An 18,489-nucleotide genomic window follows, 5' to 3' on the forward strand; every position below is an offset into this window, starting at 1 on the left:
GTCTCAGTGCTAATCAGGACCATTTGAATTGCCATTTTGTTTTGCCCCCTCTCTGGTTTGTCACTTCTGGCACTATGGCTCTGCCCTGGCTTACCTACAGCTGCAAGGTATTTCCCCCCACCTTTGCAGGAGAGATGCAAGGGCCCAAGAAGCCTAAAGTGAAATGCTTTTGTGAGTCCCAAGTCTCAAGGTAACTCCACCTGGCATGCAGGCTTTGGTAAGTCTCTGCCAAAGGAAGCTGAGCATCTTGGCCAAGGCTGGGAAGCCATTTAACTGCCAAGCAGAGAGTGCAGCTCTTAGACCTAGCAACTTCCTGAACAACCCAACTCTAATCATTGTCTGCCTTTGCAAATGACAGCGTCTCAAAACTCAATCCTCACACAAAGAACGCTGCCCTCTCTCTATAAGGCAATGAGCCTCTCTGCAGGCAAACAGCCTTCAGCAGTGGAAGCCCCCTTTGGAGCTCAAACCATGCACAACCATGACCTTACTAATACAGAACTAACCAGGTTGGAAAAGACCTTCAAGGTCATCCAGTCCAACCTCTCACCCAACACCATCCAATCAATTAAACCATGGCACTGAGTGCCTCATCCAGTCATAGAATCATAGACTCCAGCAGGTTGGAGAAGCCCTCAGAGGTCATCAAGTCCAACCTATCACCTAATACCCAACACTTCCTGACAACTGAACCATGGCTCCAAGTGCCACATCCAGTCCCCTCTGGAACACCTCCAGGGATGGGGACTCCACCACCTCCCTGGGCAGCACATCCCAAGGGCCAATCGCTCTTGCTGGGAAGAACTTTCTCCTCACCTCCAGGCTAAACCTCCCCTGGCACAGCTTGAGACTGTGTCCTCTTGTTCTGGTGCTAGTTGTCTCTAATAATTGATACCCTTCTTGCTCTTTGGGGAGCCAGCAACTGCCTGCTTTCAAGTAAATCCATCTCATGCAGGCTGCAGTCGGTGTGCCACGCTCCAAGAGCGATGTGGTGATACCAAAAGAGTAGAGAGTACAGAATTAACCAGGTTGGAAAAGACCTCAGAGATCATCGAGTCCAACCTCTCACCAACACCATCCAACCAACTAAACCCTGGCACTGAGTGCCTCATCCAGTCTTACTTTAAACACTTCCAGGGATGGTGACTCCACCACCTCCCTGGGCAGCACATCCCAATGGCCAATCTCTCTTGCTGGGAAGAATTTCTTCCTCACATCCATCTCAGACCTCCCCTGGCGCAGCTTGAGACTGTGTCCTCTTGTTCTGGTAGCTGTAGATGGCAATAAGGTCACCCCTGAGCCTCCTCTTCTCCAGGCTAAGCAACCCCACCTCCCTCAGCCTCTCCTCCCAGGGCTGTGCTCCAGACCCCTCCCCAGCTTTCTTGCCCTTCTCTCGACACCTTCCAGCATCTCAACCTCTTTCCTAACCTGAGGGGCCCAGAGCTTGCCCAACAAGCTGAGTTTCATCTGTGCATCCCCTTCCATGCTGTACAGCAGAGCTGCTAAAGCCTGTCCCCTTCTCAAAACAGCCTTCCCTTGCAGCAGTCCACTTTCCAGCATCACATCATCCCCCGTGGGCCTGCCTGGGCCTGATCAAACCCCCCGCAGCCCGCCCTTTCGGAAGGGGGCAATTTACAGAGCCCCAATCAGCCGGCAGGGTTTGATCCTAATTGGAGGGGACGCAGGGTAAAGACTCCCAGGCTCAGAAGAGGGCAATCAGAGGAAGAGAGCTGGGCACTCACCTCTCCACCATGTGTGTCTGGTCCAGAGATAAGCCATCGATGGCCGTGCACTCGGGGCACTTGAACTTCTTCCGCGGGGTCACCTGCAGAGGCGGCAGGGCAGATACCATCAGCAGGGACATCAATCTCCTCGCCGAGAGGGAGAGCCGTGCGGCACCTCCGAGCGAGCCTGCAGTGTAAGCTGAGCTGCCTCCACAAGAGGGGTGGGGGAAGGAAAAGGAGGGGGGAAGCCCAAAAAAAACCCACCCCCAACCCAGCCACTCCGTTCCTCCATTCAGCTCCATCTGGCCTGGCTGCCTGCAAAACTCACAGGGGCCCAATAAAAGCGGCTTTGGAGGGGTTTCTCCTTCTGTAGCTGCAAAGAAGTGGCGATGACAAGCTCCTTAATTCCTGTTTAATGACTGTTTTCTCACTGCCAAGGTCCCTGTATAAACACCATTTGTTCTTGCAGCCCTGAGAGCGATGAAATATAGCTTCCCCCCTGCCCCCCCCCCCCCCCCCGCTCCGCCGTAACCTTAAGCCGGCAGAAGGCTTCCCCTCGCTCGCGCGGCTGCGGCAGCCCCGGCCCCGAACCGCAGGCGGCTGCCAAACTGCTCTGCCCTCAGCCAGCCTGAAACCGTCCTGAAGTCGGGTTTTCCCACCCCACTTTTATCTACTAAAGACTCTTCTGAGGCACCCAGCCCACTGCTGCCAGGACAGAATGACGGAGGGAAGGGGAAAGCGGAGCTCCGCCGAATCCGAGTGCCGGGCTGGCGGCGCTGGGAAACGAGCGGAGCCCAGGGCCAGCGGCCTGGAAACGTGTCGAAACGTGTCAGGAAATTGATCCAGGGGGGATGAACAACCAAAAAGAGAGGTTCATTTCCAACTGAGCCAGCAATTAACATTCTCCCAATTAACATTCCTGTAAATCAGCTGCTGCCAGGCGGCGGCCGAGCCAGCCGCGGACAGTTGGTGATTTCTTGCCTCCTGTGATGGCAGATAGTTAACATAGCTGTGGGGGAGGGGGTGTGGGTATAGAGATATAAATATAGGGAGAGCTAGCAGTTTAATTGCCCTAGATGGTTAAAAATAACCCCCAGAAACAACTGGCCCCAAAGAACCCCCACCCCACCTCTTCCCTCGGCAGCTGGCACCAAAGCTCTACTGCCGGGGGCTTTCCTACCGTGGAAGGAGAACAAGACACCAAAGAGGGGTGAAGGAGAAGAAAAGGAATCACAGAATCACCACAGGATCATAAAATGAATTGGGTTGGGTTGGGAGAGGCTGTTAAAGGTCATCTGATCCAATCCACCCCCAGCAGTCAGAAGGGATAGTTTCAGCTACAGCCCCATCAAGCCTGACTCCAACGTCTCCAAAGGTGAGGACCCCAGCTGTGTTCCAGTGAACCACCACCTCACAGTACCACAGCACACTGGTTGGTGGAAGGGAACCACCAGGGAACCACCACCTCACAGTACCACAGCACACTGGATGGTGGAAGGGAACCACCAGGGAACCACCACCTCACAGTACCACAGCACACTGGATGGTGGAAGAGACATCCAGAGATCATTTGGTCCAGAACTTCACCATCACTGGAGGTGCTCAGAAGGAGACTTGATGGGGTGCTTGGTGCGTGGGTTAGTTGTTTAGGTGGTGTTGGATTGGTTGATGGGTTGGATGCGATGATCTTGAAGGTCTCTTCCAACCTGGTCTATTCTTCTCTTCTCTCTTCTCTCTTCTCTCTTCTCTCTTCTCTCTTCTCTCTTCTCTCTTCTCTCTTCTCTCTTCTCTCTTCTCTCTTCTCTCTTCTCTCTTCTCTCTTCTCTCTTCTCTCTTCTCTCTCCTCTCCTCTCCTCTCCTCTCCTCTCCTCTCCTCTCCTCTCCTCTCCTCTCCTCTCCTCTCCTCTCCTCTCCTCTCCTCTCCTCTCCTCTCCTCTCCTCTCCTCTCCTCTCCTCTCCTCTCCTCTCCTCTCCTCTCCTCTAATTCTATTCTATTCTACTCTACTCTATTCTACTCTACTCTACTCTATTCTACTCTACTCTACTCTATTCTATTCTATTCTTCTTAATGCCCACTCTAAATCTAAAACCACAGAATGGTAGAGCTTGGAAGGGTCCTCTGGACATCATCCAGTCCAATCCCTCTGCTACAGCAGGGCTACACACAGCAGGTTGCCTAGGAATGCATCATCCAGGTGGCTTTGGAATCCCTCCAGAGGAGGAGACTCCACAACCTCTCTGGGCAGTCTGCTCCTGTACTCCAGCACCCATTAAGAAAAGAAGTTCAAGTGGAACCTCCTGTATTCTAGTTCGCACTCCTTGCCTGTTGCCCTACCTGGCTGTGACTAAGAAGAGCCCAGGTGAGTTAACACCTTCAAGTCTGCTAAATGTACTCACAGGAGCCTGCACATCATGGTTTTAAACACTGCAAAGCTGCCCTAAAGCTGGAAGCCTCACCTTGATGACTGATTTGCCAGTGACATTTGCCACTAGAAAATTCATGGCAATATCTTCACAATTCATGTGAGCATCCACCCAGTTCTTGATGTCTCCAGGCATTTTGTAAGTGTAAAGGTAGTTGAAATACTGCAGGAGAAAGGGAGAGAGGTGGTAACTTTACATGCAGTCACTGTAAGACTCTAAATATGTCAGCCTCAGAAGCCCAGAACCCCAGCAAGTAGGGTCTGGAAGGGACCTCTGGAGCTCATCCACTCCAACCCCCCTGCTCAAGCAGGGCACCCACAGCAGCTTGCCCAGGAGCACCATGGCCAGGGGGGGTTGGAAGCTCTCCACACAAGGAGACTCCACAACCTCTCTGGGCAGCCTGCTCCAGGCCTCCAGCACCCTCACAACAAAGAAGTTTCTCCTCACATTCAGATGGAACCTCCTGGGTTCCAGTTTGTGCCCCTTGCCCCTTGTCCTGTCCCTGGGCACCACTGAGCAGAGCCTGGCCCCAGCCTCTTGCCCCCACAGCTCCTTCAGCTCTTGCTGAGCATTCAGTATTCAGTATCACTAAAGTTGGAAGAGACCTCAAAGATCATCGAGTCCAACCTGTCACCACAGACCTCATGACTAGAGTAGGGAGGACACTAGTGCCCACTGCAGGCTTGAACTCATGACCTTCCCATTAAGGGTCTTATGTGCCACCAAGTGGGCCACAGAATTGCTCAGCTCCCCTCTGGGGCTGCTCTTCTGCAGGCTCTCAGCCCCAGGGCTCTCAGCCTTTGCTCCTCACAGAGCTGCTCCAGGCCCCTCAGCATCCTTGGAGCCTCCACTGGACTCTCTCCAGCACATCCTGAACTACTCAGTTCTCAAGAGCAGGCAGCAAAGGATGGATTCTGGGCAGGCTGTGAGGGTGCTTTCAGCCAAGGACTACTTTAGCAGACAGGATCACTCTGAGTGCACCATGGCACTCCTGACTAGAACACCAATTCCCTCGCAGGCAGCTTTCTTAAGCTGCCAGCTACAGAGCTACATCACTGCAAGGTTTGCTAGGTAGAATCAGAGAATCATCAAGGGTGGAAAAGACCTCCAGGATCAAGTCCAACCCTTACCCCAGCACGGCCAGGTCACCACTAGACCATGTCCCTCAGCACCATGCCTGCACAGGCTGGAAATGCTCAAAGGGTGACGATTCAACCACTGCCCCAGGCCTTGACAACCCTTCTGGGGAAGCAACTGTTCCTCAAGTCCAACCTAAAGCTCCCCAGGCGTAACCTGAAGCTTTTTTGCTCCTGCTTTTCACCTGGGAGACTCTCCCAGTGACTTTGTTTTCTGGCAGAGACCCAAGAGAGGAACACACGGAGCGGCCTGGCAGCGAGGCTCAGCTGCTACGCCGCTGTACCGCGAGCCCTCGGTTACCTTGTGATAGAAGGCAGCACCGGTGAGCACCATGGAGACTTCATTGGTCCACTCTGATTCATACTTCCACTTGTTCATCTCGTGGTCCCAGAGGTGCAGGCGGCCTGGATATCCAACCAGCCTGTCGGGGAACTCGCGCCACACCTGAGGGGGAGACACAACACGCGGCTAGCCAGCAGCGCAGGGACGCACGCAGCCGGGCTGCAAGGAGGGGAGAACACCCCAGCAGGCTGGGCTGCCCCTCACCAGGCCTCCAGAGCCTGGGCAGCTGGGCAGAGGCAACCACAGCAGCTCAGTGGGGTTGTAGACAGGCAGAGGTTGGTCTCTTCTCCCAGGCAGCCAGCACCAGAACAAGAGGACACAGTCTCAGGCTGTGCCAGGGGAGGTTTAGGCTGGAGGTGAGGAAGAAGTTCTACACAGAGAGAGTGATTGCCCATTGGGATGTGCTGCCCAGGGAGGTGGTGGAGTCACCATCACTGGAGGTGTTCAGGAGGAGACTTGATGGGGTGCTTGGTGCCATGGGTTAGTTGATTAGGTGGTGTTGGATGATAGGTTGGACTTGATGATCTTGAAGGGCTCTTCCAACCTGGTCTATTCTATTCCATTCCATTCCATTCCATTCCATTCTATTCTATTCTATTCCATTCCATTCCATTCCATTCCATCCCATCCCATTCCATTCCATCCCATTCCATTCTATTCTATTCTACTCTACTCTATTCTATTCAACAAAGGCAAGTGTGGAGTCCTGCACCTGGGGAGGGATCACCTCCTGCTCCAGGACAGGTGAGGGGGGAGCAGCTGGGAAGCAGCTCTGCCAAGCAGGCCTGGGAGTGCTCATGGACAAGCAGCTCACCGTGAGCCCACGATGTGTCCTCATGGACGAGAAGGCCAGGGGTCTCCTGGGGTGCATCAGGAAGAGTGTGGCCAGCAGGACAAGGGAGGTTCTCCTCCCTTTCTGCTCTGCCCTAGTGAGGCCATAAGTAAGTACAGTGCCCACTTCTGGGCTCCCCAGTTCAAGGGAGACAGGGAACTACTGGAGAGAGTCCAGCAGAGGCTACAAAGCTGCTGAGGGGCCTGGAGCAGCTCTGGGAGGAGCAAAGGCTGAGCGCCCTGAGGCTGAGAGCCTGCAGAAGGGCAGCCCCAGAGGGGAGCTGAGCAATGCTCAGCAAGGGTGGGGGGCAGGATGGGGACAGACTTTTGTGAGTGGTGCCCAGACACCAGGCCAAGGGGCAGTGGGCACAAACTGGAGCCCAGGAGGTTCCATCTGAACAGGAGGAGAAACTTCTTTGTTCTGAGGCTGCTGGAGGCCTGGAACAGGCTGCCCAGAGAGGTGGTGGAGTCTCCTTGTCTGGAGAGCTTCCAATCCCCCCTGGCCATTGTGCTCCTGGGCAAGCTGCTGGGGGTGCCCTGCTTTGGCAGGGGGTTGGACTGGGTGAGCTCCAGAGGTCCTTTCCAACTCCTGCCATGCTGGCATTCTGCGATCTGCTCTGGGAGGTAGTGGTGCCTAAGATCACTTTGACTCCAATAAATCTCAGGTCTTGGAGTAGGAAGCTGCCTGGAAGAAGCATGAAAAGGCCCCAGCTTGCTCTGAAAGGATCCCATCACTCAGGGAAGCCAAGCCCAGGGCAAAAGGCAACCAAATCCATCCTAACTTCCTGGCTGCAGAGAAATACACTCCCCGACTCCAGAGCTACCACCGCACGCGAAGGAAACCCAAGCGGGGTTACAAAGCCACTCTTGACGTGTGGAGCTCCAGCAGATCCAGCTACAGCCTAACTACTTTCACAGCTGGCTTGGGATCCAACCAACCTGCTTCCTTTGCTGGACACAGCCTTAAAGCAGGCTTAGATTTTAATATTTCTGGTATTCTTTAGTGGGTGCTTGGACAGATCTGCTGCTACATGGAAGGGCCTCTTTGCCCTTGACTTGTTCCAGACAGCTGGAGGCAATCAAAATACCATCCCTGTCACTCCATCCATTACTTTGCAGCTGACTGGAGGATCAAACACAGTAGACCAGAACAAGGAGAAGGGCATCATTAACACAACCCCACTTCTCCATGCTGCTGGCCACGGTCAGTAATGGGCAAGGTTTTGCTGCAGGTAACAAAAGAAAGGGAAAAAGGAAAAAGGAAGAAAGGATTAGCAATTGGTTAGAAGGCTCTGGATGCTGCTGCTTGCTAATTAGGATTGATTTGCACTGTCTGCAGACAAAGGACTCCAAATGTGGCCTTCCATCCTATTCACTGCTGGGTTTGCTGGAAGAAGCAGAGAGAAGGTCCAGGCTGGAAGGGACCTCCAGAGCTCACCCAGCCCAACCTCCCTGCAGCCAGCAGGGATCTCCCCAGCCAGAGCAGGCTGCCCAGGGCCCTGTCCAGCCTCACCTTGAGTATCTCCAGGGAAGGAGCCTCAACTACCTCCCTGGGCAGCCTGTGCCAGTGTTCCACTAACCTCATGGTAAGGAACCTGTTCCTAGGTGCAGCAGCATGTGGTGTGTCCCTGGGTGAGCCAAGGAGCAGAATGAACACCATGCTCACCAGCTCTGCCAGCCCCATGATCATGTAGGGTCAGGGTAACAGGCTGAGAGCTGGGCATTATGAGCCAGCAAGGGACAGGACAAGGGGCAGTGGGCACAAAGTGGAACCCAGGAGGTTCCATCTGAACAGGAGGAGAAACTTCTTTGTTGTGAGGCTGCTGGAGGCCTGGAGCAGGCTGCCCAGAGAGGTTGTGGAGTCTCCTTGTGTGGAGAGCTTCCAACCCCCCCTGGCCATTGTGCTCCTGGGCAAGCTGCTGTGGGTGCCCTGCTCTGGCAGGGGGTTGGACTGGGTGAGCTCCAGAGGTCTCTTCTAACCCCCACATGCAGACTCTGGGGTTTCAGGGTGCTACATCACTAGATACCATTTCACCTCTACATCTCCACACATTTTAGTGCTGTCAGCTAAGATAGCTTCAGAATCCCACCATGGGAGCTGTTACTATTTCAGACCTACCGAGGGTGAAACCTGCCAGAAACCAGACAGGAAACAAGAATGGGAACCAGATCTTTGGACATGTACATCATGTACATGTACATCATCCAGAAATCAATCTTTCCAGACACTTCTAGGGCACTAAGGAGTGGGACTGTATTTAGCTAGAGCAATGCTCTGACACAGGGGGCTCCTGAAAGCTGAGATGATTTGCAGCTCCAGGAGGATGTTGCTTCAAGCTGGTGCCATCAGTTAGCTAAAGAAACAGAGAGTTTCTTGTGGGCAAGCCAAGGTATCTCCTGCCAGTAATAAGGAACCCAACCCCAAAAGCATGGCCACTACCTCTTCCACAGTTTTACTCCTTGTTCTCTAGGACTCCAAAAATTAATGACCCATTTTAATACTGTTTTAAAGCTGACTTTGAAGATCTGCATCTCCAAGCTCTGGCCAAGTGCCACCAGGGTAAGCTGCTGAGGCTGGGCACCACTGACCTGCACCATCCTGGCCTGACAATTCTTGCAGAGGAAACACACTGTGTACTAAAGGCAGCTGAAAGGAAGATTCACCTCAGTTGGAAGCTTTCTGCCTTCTGCTGATAGATGCTCTTGTTCTGCCTCAGAGATGGTTTCCAGTGCTTCATACCTTGAAAGAAAACCAGTTCTCTGATGAACTGAATGTTTCACTAGGCTAAAATCATCACCCAAGCTTCAATCACTGAGTCCCAGCATGGAGGGGTTGGAAAGGATTTCTAGAGATCACCCAGTCCAACCCTCCTGCCAAAGCAGGGCACCCACAGCAGCTTGCCCAGGAGCACAATGGCCAGGGGGGGTTGGAAGCTCTCCACACAAGGAGACTCCACAACCTCTCTGGGCAGCCTGCTCCAGGCCTCCAGCAGCCTCACAACAAAGAAGTTTCTCCTCACATTCAGATGGAACCTCCTGGGTTCCATTTGTGCCCACTGCCTCTTGTGCTGTCCCTGGGCACCACTGAGCAGAGCCTGGCCCCAGCCTCCTGCCCCCCACAGGTCCTTCAGCTCTTGCTGAGCATTGCTCAGCTCCCCTCTGGGGCTGCTCTGCTGCAGGCTCTCAGCCCCAGGGCTCTCAGCCTTTGCTCCTCACAGAGCTGCTCCAGGCCCCTCAGCAGCTTTGGAGCCTCCACTGGACTCTCTCCCAGTAGTTCCCTGTCCCTCTGAACCTCTGATGCCCAGAACTGGCCTCTGAAAATTGTGATTTTGCTGTGTCTGAAGAGTAAGAGGCTTGCCTTCAACAAAGGTTCCCTTCACTAAAGCCAGGAGTCAATGGAAATCCTGGCTTTCTCCTACTGCTCATCACGAGCCCACTCCCTGGTAACCCCTGGAAAGGCTCCAAATAGCTGCACCAAGCTCATTGCCTAAATCCACACCTGGGTTTGGGCCAAAATCAATAGACAGAGCTACTGCTTACAAGGAAGCTTTTAGAATCACCAGAGTGGGGATGGTGCTTCTCCTCCTCTCTGCTTTGATGGGTGCCTGTGATGGATTGGTCTGTGAGGAACACATTCCATTTGAGCCAGGGATCTCAGGAGCCTTCTCAGACTGAGGAAGGCCAGCCTGATTTAATACTGCTGAGGGACACAGCCAAGGGGAAATCCTGCTGCCAAGAGAAGAGGAGCTCTGCACCTCAGTGGACAGAACCAGACCAGATGGCTCTGCTGCACAACCTGAAGAGGAACCTTTCTGGGGCCAAAGCATCACCCCCAAATGAAAGCTCCAGCAGGAATTCTGACTTGATGGTTGCACTACAATCCTTGCAGGAGACACCAGAAGGAAATGACACTGATTTTGATTCCAGCTGACAGAAACAGCCTCTCCACAGCCTCTCACCTCTCCACAGCTCTTTCTGCTTCCCACTCTGTGCTGCTGTGCTGTGACAGGTTGCTCAGGGAGGTGGTGGAAGCCTCATCCCTGGAGGTGTTTGCAGCCAGGCTGGAGGTGGCTGTGAGCAACCTGATCCGGTGTGAGGTGTCCCTGCCCATGGCAGGGGGCTTGGAACTGGATGATCTCTGAGGTCCCTTCTAAGCTTGCCCAGGAGCACCTTCTCCAGGTGGGTTTCCTTATCAGTGTCTAATGCTTATCAATATCTGAAGTGTAGGAGCCAAGATAATAGGGCCAGACTCTTTTTCAGTGGTGCCCAGGGACAGCACAAGGGGCAGTGGGCACAAAGTGGAACCCAGGAGGCTCCATCTACAACAGGAGGAGAAACTTCTTTGCTGTGAGGGTGCTGGAGGCCTGGAGCAGGCTGCCCAGAGAGGTTGTAGAATCTCCTTGTGTGGAGAGCTTCCAACCCCCCCTGGGCATTGTGCTCCTGGGCAAGCTGCTGTGGGTGCCCTGCTTTGGCAGGGGAGTTGGACTGGGTGAGCTCCAGAGGTCCCCTCCAACCCCTCCATGCTGGGATTCAGGGCTTGAAGCTTGGGTGATGATTGCAGCCCTAGGGAAACATGCCAGTTGAGCAGCTGTGATGCTTTGTAAAGGCATGTCCAAGGCAGGAAGCACTGGAAACCATCTCTGAGGCACAACAAGAGCATGTAACAAGCAGGAGGCAAATAAAGCTTCCCACAGAAGAAAGACCCAGTTAAAAAAGTACCAACTTAACCTCTTCTGTGACCACAGCCCAGGGACTCCAGAGCAACAATCCTGATTCAGAGGACTTCTGCTATGGCTGCCATAAAAACACTTGGTCTTGGTAAGGCTGAGAGTGGTACACAAGGAGGTAACAAGAGATCCTCATGAACTTCATACTTGGAGATCTCCACTTTTCAAGGGTGACAGCAGTGCTGAATCAGCTGCCAAGATACAGAGGTGGGAAGACCACAGCCAGGAGCTTTCAGCCTTGCATTGGAACACTTCACAAGCAGCAAATGGTTCTACTTTAATTTGCTAAGACTATGACAGCCTCAATACTTGCCCAGGTTGTTCAGCCTGGAGAGAGAGGATTCTGCCCCTTTGCTCTGCTCTGGGGAGACCTCACCTGCAGTGCTGGGGGCAGGGCTGGAGCCCTCAGCACAGCAAGGGCCTGGAGCTGATGGAGAGGCTCCAGAGGAGGCCATGGGAATGCTCAGGGGGTTGGAGCAGCTCTGCTGTGAGGCCAGGCTGAGGGAGCTGGGGGTGTCCAGCCTGGGGAAGAGGAGGCTCTGGGGAGACCTAAGAGCAGCCTGCCAGGACCTGAAGGGGCTGCAGGAAGGATGGAGAGAGACTGTTTGCAAAGGCCTGCAGGGACAGGAGCAGGGGCTATGGCTTCAAACTAGAGCAGAGCAGATTGAGATTGGATGTGAGGAACAAGTTCTGCACCAGGAGGCTGCTGGAACACTGCAACAGGCTGCCCAGGGAGTCAGCTGAGGCCTCACCCCTGGAGATATCCAAGGTGAGACTCAAGAATGCTCTGAGGATGCCCTTGTTGACTGCAGGGGGGTTGGGCTGGATGACCTTTGCAGATCCCTTCCAACCCAAACCATTCTCAAGTCCTGCTGAAGCTGGAGCCCCACTTCTCTGACCTCACAGCCAAAGCAGGGGAAAAGCCGTCTGCAGCCCCAATAACAGGGTGGCTGTTGTTTGGTTGGTTTTGCCCCCAGTGCCCCAGGCCATGCCTGTGATTTCCTCAGCAAACTGCCCAGCAGCACTCCTTTCCCCAGCCAGCATGTCAGGAGCCTCCCTCTGCTGCCTCCCTCCGCAGCAGCAGCAGCAGCAGCACTCCGGGCCGATGTTTCTGCTCTCCCTGCCTTGATTTACGCAGCGCCATCAATCACTGCACCCTCACAGCTCACTTTTTAACAAGGCCCCAGGAAAAAAGGGAGGCCAGCCCAACAAAACCCCCAGAAAAAAAAAAAAAAGAAAAAGCCTGACACTTTGAGTGTTGCTGTAAGTTTTTATGGCTGCAAGTGCCCAGAGATCAAAGCCTTCCTGGTGGTTGGGGTTTTGGGGTTGTTTTCCTTTGCCAGGCTCGCTCCCCACGCTCGGCCAAGGCTGGGCCAGACGAGGCTGGGCCACATGTTTCCATGTGCAGTCTCTCCCAAGATGTCAAGGGGGAGCAGAGGCTGGGGGGGGTGGGGAAATGACTGAATGTCACGTTCCCAGCCCTTCTGACAGCCCAAAGCAGCAGCAGACAGGCTTTCAAAAGCAAACTTTCTGGTAACTTTATATGCTGCTACTGTTCCCTCTGGAATCCCCTGCAAATGAGTCAAGAGCTTGAGAGATACTTTTCTGGTAAGACACATAAACAGATAAATAAATTATCAGGGGCTGAGGACAATTTGAACATGTGGGAGCCAGCTCAGGCCTGTCAAGCGAGTCACAGACACTCAGGGACAGGAAAGATCAATCTTCAGCCCCTGATTCCTGTGCCAGAGAGCAGGAACTCCATCACCTACCCTCGACACAGGAGGAAAATAGTGCCTTTAGGAGCTAATCTGCTGTGCTTCTGCAGTCAAAGACATTTCCATTCACTCCTTGTGCAGGGTGGGGGAAAGGATTGCACAGTGGAAGGATCTGAACCAGCCCCGGGTTTGTCTGAGCTATCTGCTCACCAAACCCTTTGGGTTTCCATCCCTCCTGCTCCCAGAAGCAAAAAGCAACAAAATTTAGACTGAAATGCAACAAGCTGCAAAAGCTAAGGGCGTGTGGCCTGCCAGACTAAACAACCTCCCTCCCCACGAGTTACATTCACACACTGAGCACAGGATTGTGACCCAGACAGCCCCTGCAAGCCACAGACCTGCTCTGGGGAAGGCAATAAATGACTCCCACAGCCATCCCCGGGGACAGGAGCACAGAATTGTTTGGGTTGGAAAAGAGCTCCAAGCTCACCCAGTCCAGCCACACACCCAACCCCACCATGGCCACTCAACCCTGGCCCCAAGTGCCACCATGGCCACAGGTTTCTTCAACCCCTCCAGGGACGGGGACTCCACCACCCCCCTGGGCAGCCTCTGCCAATCCCTGACCGCTCTTGCAGCAAGGAAATTGTTCCTCATCTCCAACCTCCCCCTCCCCTGGCACAGTGTCAGGCCATGGCCTCTCATTCCATCAACTGATACCTGGGAGAAGAGACCAACCCCTACCTCACTGCCACCTCCTTTCAGGCAGTTGAGGAGAGCAGTGAGGTCTCCTTTCTTCTCCTCTCCTCCCTCCTCTCCTCTTCCCCAGTCTAAACCCCCTCCAGCTCCCTCAGCTGCTCCTCGCCAGCCCTGTTCTCCAGACCCTTCCCCAGCCCTGTTGCCCTTCTCTGGACCTGCTCCAGCCCTCAGTGTCCTTCTGAGAGTGAGGGGCCCCAAACTGAGCCCAGGATTCCAGGTGTGGCCTAACCAGTGCCAACCATTTCCCTGGTGCTGCTGGCCACACTCATGCTGATCCCAGCTGGGATGCTGGTGGCTTTCTTGGGACACCAGGGCACACTGCAGGCTCCTCTTCAGCTGCTGTCTCCCAGCACCCCCAGCTCCTTTCTTTTCCACAGGGCAGTTTCCAGCCTGGAGCACTCACGGGGCTGTTGTGACCCAAGAGCAGGACCCAGCACTGCCACTGTGGGGAATCTCACACAGACCTAGGTGCTGAGGAGCAGGAACTCAGAGTCCCAGCTGCTACCTAATCACACTGCATAGGAATTCATCTCTCACCTCTTGCTTGCCTCGTGGCTGCTTTTTTGTGTGTGTCATGAGGCTAACCCTTTGCTGCAGGAGCAGACTCAACAGAGGTGAAGTTACAGCTATTCCCCACTGAGGATGTGGAAGCTGACACTCCAGACACACCAGCCACCACAGCTGGCAGAGTTCAGCTGCAGCTGAGCTTCTGCTTTGCAGCCCTCCAAGCAGCAGAGACTCATTTGGAACTCCTCACCCAGCCCTCTTAGGGGTTCCTGAAGGTTGGTTGTATTGACTCCTGAGGCAGCTCGATGAGAATGGAAATCAAACTCCATCTGCACAGGCAGCCAGGATCTACACAGCAGGCATGGGGGGGGATTTGCTGCTTTTCATCCCATCCCTCCACCCTCCAAAGCAGGAGCTCTTGAGCACCAGCACAGAGCAAAGCCAGTCAGCTGGCAGAGCTGCCAGTGCCTCATTCTCTGCTCCAACACTCAGTGTAGGCAACACAGAATGCAGCCAAAATTCCCCCCTCTGTCCTTCAGTTCCCTTCTCCTCATTCCATCTTTCACACTTCATGGACTAAACCCTTGCTCTTAACCTGGCAAGGGAAGGATTTCCTTCCTGGAGACAGGCATGACAGATTAAACCTTTCTCTCCACTGCTTTACATCTCTGTTACTACATCAGCAGCCCTGCTTTACCACAAGTCATTTCTTGGGTCCAAAAGCTCACTGCTTGCAAACTGTCTCTTGAGAAGGAGCCATGCTTCATGGAGCCAGGGAATGGCTTCAGTTGGAAAGGACCTCATCCAGTCCAGCCATCCACTTCACACCACCAGGACCACTAAACCATGTCACAGAATCACAGAACCAGCCAGGTTGGAAGAGACCTCAGAGGTGAGGCCACGTCCACATGCATCTGGAACACCTCCAGGGATGTGACTCCACCACCACCCTGGGCAGCCAGTTCCAATCCCTGACCACTCTTTGCAAGAGGAAATTTTTCCTCATCTGCAAACTAACCCTCCCCTGGCACAATTTCAGGCCCTCCCCTCTCAGTCCATCACCTGATACCAGGGAGAAGAGGCCAACCCCCACCTCACTGCAGCCTCCTTCCAGGGAGCTGTAGAGAGCAGTGAGGTCTCCCTCAGCCTCCTCTGCTCTAGACTAAACAGCTCCAGTTCCCTCAGCTGCTCTTCACAAGACTTGCTCTCTAGACCCTCCAGAAGCCTCTCCAGAACCATCTGGGGTTCTCCAGACCCATATTATGGACCATGTCAAACACTCAAATCAAAATCACAGTATCACAGTATCTCAGTACCACCAAGGTTGGAAGAGACCCCAAGGATCATCGAGTCCAACCTGGCACCACAGACCTCACGACTAGACCATGGCACCAAGTGCCACATCCAATCCCCTCTTGAACACCTCCAGGGATGGGGACTCCACCACCTCCCTGGGCAGCACATCCCAAGGGCCAGTCTCTCTTGCTGGGAAGAACTTTCTCCTCACCTCCAGCCTAAACCTCCCCTGGCACAGCTTGAAACTGTGTCCTCTTGTTCTGGTGCTGGCTGCCTGGGAGAAGAGACCAACCCCCACCTGGCTACAACCTCCCTTCAGGGAGTTGGAGAGAGCAATGAGGTCTCCCCTGAGCCTCCTCTTCTGCAGGCTAAGCAACCCCAGCTCCCTCAGCCTCTCCTCACAGGGCTGTGCTCAAGGCCTCTCCCCAGCCTTGTTGCCCTTCTCTGGACACCTTCAAGTCTCTCAATGTCCTTCTGAAACTGAGGGGCCCAGAACTGGACACAGGACTCAAGGTGTGGCCTAACCAGTGCTGAGCACAGGGCACAATGACCTCCCTGCTCCTGCTGGCCACACTGTTCCTGATGCAGGCCAGGATGCCCTTGGCCTTCTTGGCTGCCTGGGCACACGGCTGGCTCATGTTTAGGCAGCTGTCAATCAGCACCCCCAGGTCCCTCTCTGCCTGGCTGCTCTCAGCCACTCTGACCCCAGCCTGTAGCTCTGCCTGGGGTTGCTGTGGCCAAAGTGCAGCCCCTGGCACTTGGACTTGTTGAATGCCATCCTGTTGACCTCTGCCCATCTGTCCAGTCGGTCAAGGTCCCTCTGCAGAGCCCCTCTGCCCTCTAACTGACCAACATCTGCCCCCAGCTTGGTGTCATTGCACATTTGCTGATGACTGACTCAACCCCCTCCTCCAGACCATCAATGCAGATGTTAAAGGTGGGGGGCCAGCACTGATGATGATAAAGGAGCTCCTCCAGCCCCGAGCGTGCGGAAGGGAGCCGGAGCGCTGCTGTCAGTGAGCGCACTTCTGACAAACACCTTCAAAGCCCATGGAGACTGTCACCCTCTGCACTGCCAGGGGCAAGCAGTGTGGACAGCCTTTCTTTTCTGTCCACACCCTCATCACAGCAGCAGCTGCTGAAGCCTTGCCCAGCTCGAGCATGTGACATTCTCTCATGCCTCTCGGCACCGCGCTCCGCCTTCCTCTGGCCTGTCCTCAAGAGGCCTCCTCTGTTCCCAGCACTTAATCTCTGAAACTTGTCTTGTCCATCAACACTTCTTAGCATGGACTGTGCTCCTGATTTGCCTGGGAAGTGTTTGAAGCTGTGAAGAAGAATGGGCTGCAGCAAGAGAAGTGTGGCCAGCAGGGCAAGGGAGGGGATTCTCCCCCTCTGCTCAGCTCTGGGGAGACCCCACCTGGAGTCCTGCCTCCAGCTCTGGAGCCCCTATTGCAAGAGGGATCTGGAGGTGCTGGAAGGTGTCCAGAGCAGGGCCAGGAGGATGAGCAGAGGGCTGGAGCACCTCTCCTGTGAGGACAGACTGAAGGAGCTGGGGCTGTTCAGTCTGGAGAGGAGAAGGCTCCCAGGTGACCTCATTGTGGCCTTCCAGGATCTGCAGGGGGCTCCAAGAAGGCTGGGGAGGGACTGCTCAGGATCTCAGGCAGTGATAGGACTAGGGGGAATGGAATGAAGCTGGAGGTGGGGAGATTCAGGCTGGAGGTGAGGAGGAAGTTCTTCCCCATGAGAGTGGTGAAGCCCTGGAATGGGTTGTCCAGGGAGGTGGTGGAGGCCCTGTCCCTGGAGGTGTTTAAGGCCAGGCTGGATGAGGCTCTGGCCAGGCTGATCTAGTGTGGGGTGTCCCTGCCCATGGCAGGGGGGTTGGAACTGGATGATCCTTGTGGTCCCTTCCAACCCTGACTGACACTATGATACTATGATACTCTGACTTCAGTCTCCAAACTGCCTTTCTGGAGCTCCTGGGCACTACTGTGCCACTTACCAGGATGCTTCTGTTAGCTGGCAGTTAATGACTAGCTGTAAAAAGATTTCAGTCAGCACTGAGCTCTCACAGTAAGGAGAGACCAAACCAGCTGAATCAGCAGACTGTGCAGCAGTTCCTTGTCCTTATAGATATATGAGGTTCAATAAGGCAAAGTGTAAGGGCCTGCACCTAGGACAGGGCAGTCCTAGAGGTCAGTGCAGGCTGGGGGAGGATGAGCTAGAGAGCAGCCCTGCAGAAAGGGCTTGGGGTGCTGGTGGGTGAGAAGCTGGACAAGCAGCAATGGGCACTGGCAGCCCAGACTGGCAGCCTGGGCTGCATCCAGCTGGGCTGCAGTTTTTTATGGGGTGCTTGGTGCCATGGGTTAGTTGTTTAGGTGGTGTAGGATTGGTTGATGGGTGGGACACGATGATCTTGAAGGTCTCTTTCCAACCTGGTTTATTCTATGTATTCTATTCAAAGCAGCATGGCCAGAGATGGAGAGAGGGGATTCTGCCCCTCTGCTCTGCTCTGGGGAGACCTCACCTGGAGCAGTGCATCCAGCTCTGGAGCCCTCAACACAGGAAGGACCTGGACCTGATGGAGTGGGTTAGGAGGCCAGGAAAAGGACCAGGGGGCTCTGCTAGGAGGCCAGGCTGAGGGAGCTGGGGGTGTGCAGCCTGGAGAAGAGAAGGCTTCAAGGACACCTAATAATGACCTTCCAGTATCTGAATGGGGGCTACAAGAAGGCTGCAGAGAGACTGTCTGCAAAGGCCTGCAGGGACAGGGGGAGGGGCAATGGTTTGAAACGAGAGCAGAGCAGATTCAGACTGGATGCTAGGAACAAGTTCTGCACCAGGAGGGTGCTGGGACACTACAAGAGGCTGCCCAGGAGGTGACTGAGGCCCCATCCCTGGAGCTCCGCAAGGTCAGACTCGAGAAGGCTCTGAGGATGTCCCCTGCTGAGCGCAGGGAGGACCTGTGGAGGCCCCTTCCAAGCCAAATGGCTCTCTGATCCCCTGCTGTGTGCAGTGAGTGTGCAGTCC

The 18,489-nt window shown here is 54.5% G+C and overlaps 1 protein-coding gene across 2 annotated transcripts in view; it reads right to left on the reverse strand.

The window, feature by feature from the left end:
• Window positions 1–18,489, reverse strand: part of EXT2 (exostosin glycosyltransferase 2) — a 105,913-nt gene that overhangs the window by 13,544 nt on the left and 73,880 nt on the right. The window contains exons 10-12 of one of the 2 annotated variants that reach the window (XM_054161414.1): window positions 5,586–5,729; window positions 4,182–4,310; window positions 1,743–1,825 (exon numbers count right to left, since the gene is read on the reverse strand). In XM_054161414.1, coding sequence (XP_054017389.1) covers window positions 1,743–1,825; window positions 4,182–4,310; window positions 5,586–5,729 — 356 coding nt within the window. The remainder of the gene's footprint in view (window positions 1–1,742; window positions 1,826–4,181; window positions 4,311–5,585; window positions 5,730–18,489) is intronic. The other variant, XM_054161415.1, reaches the window with a different exon arrangement.

Source organism: Dryobates pubescens, chromosome 5 (assembly GCF_014839835.1).
Source record: "Dryobates pubescens isolate bDryPub1 chromosome 5, bDryPub1.pri, whole genome shotgun sequence".
Classification (NCBI taxonomy): Eukaryota; Metazoa; Chordata; class Aves; order Piciformes; family Picidae; genus Dryobates; species Dryobates pubescens.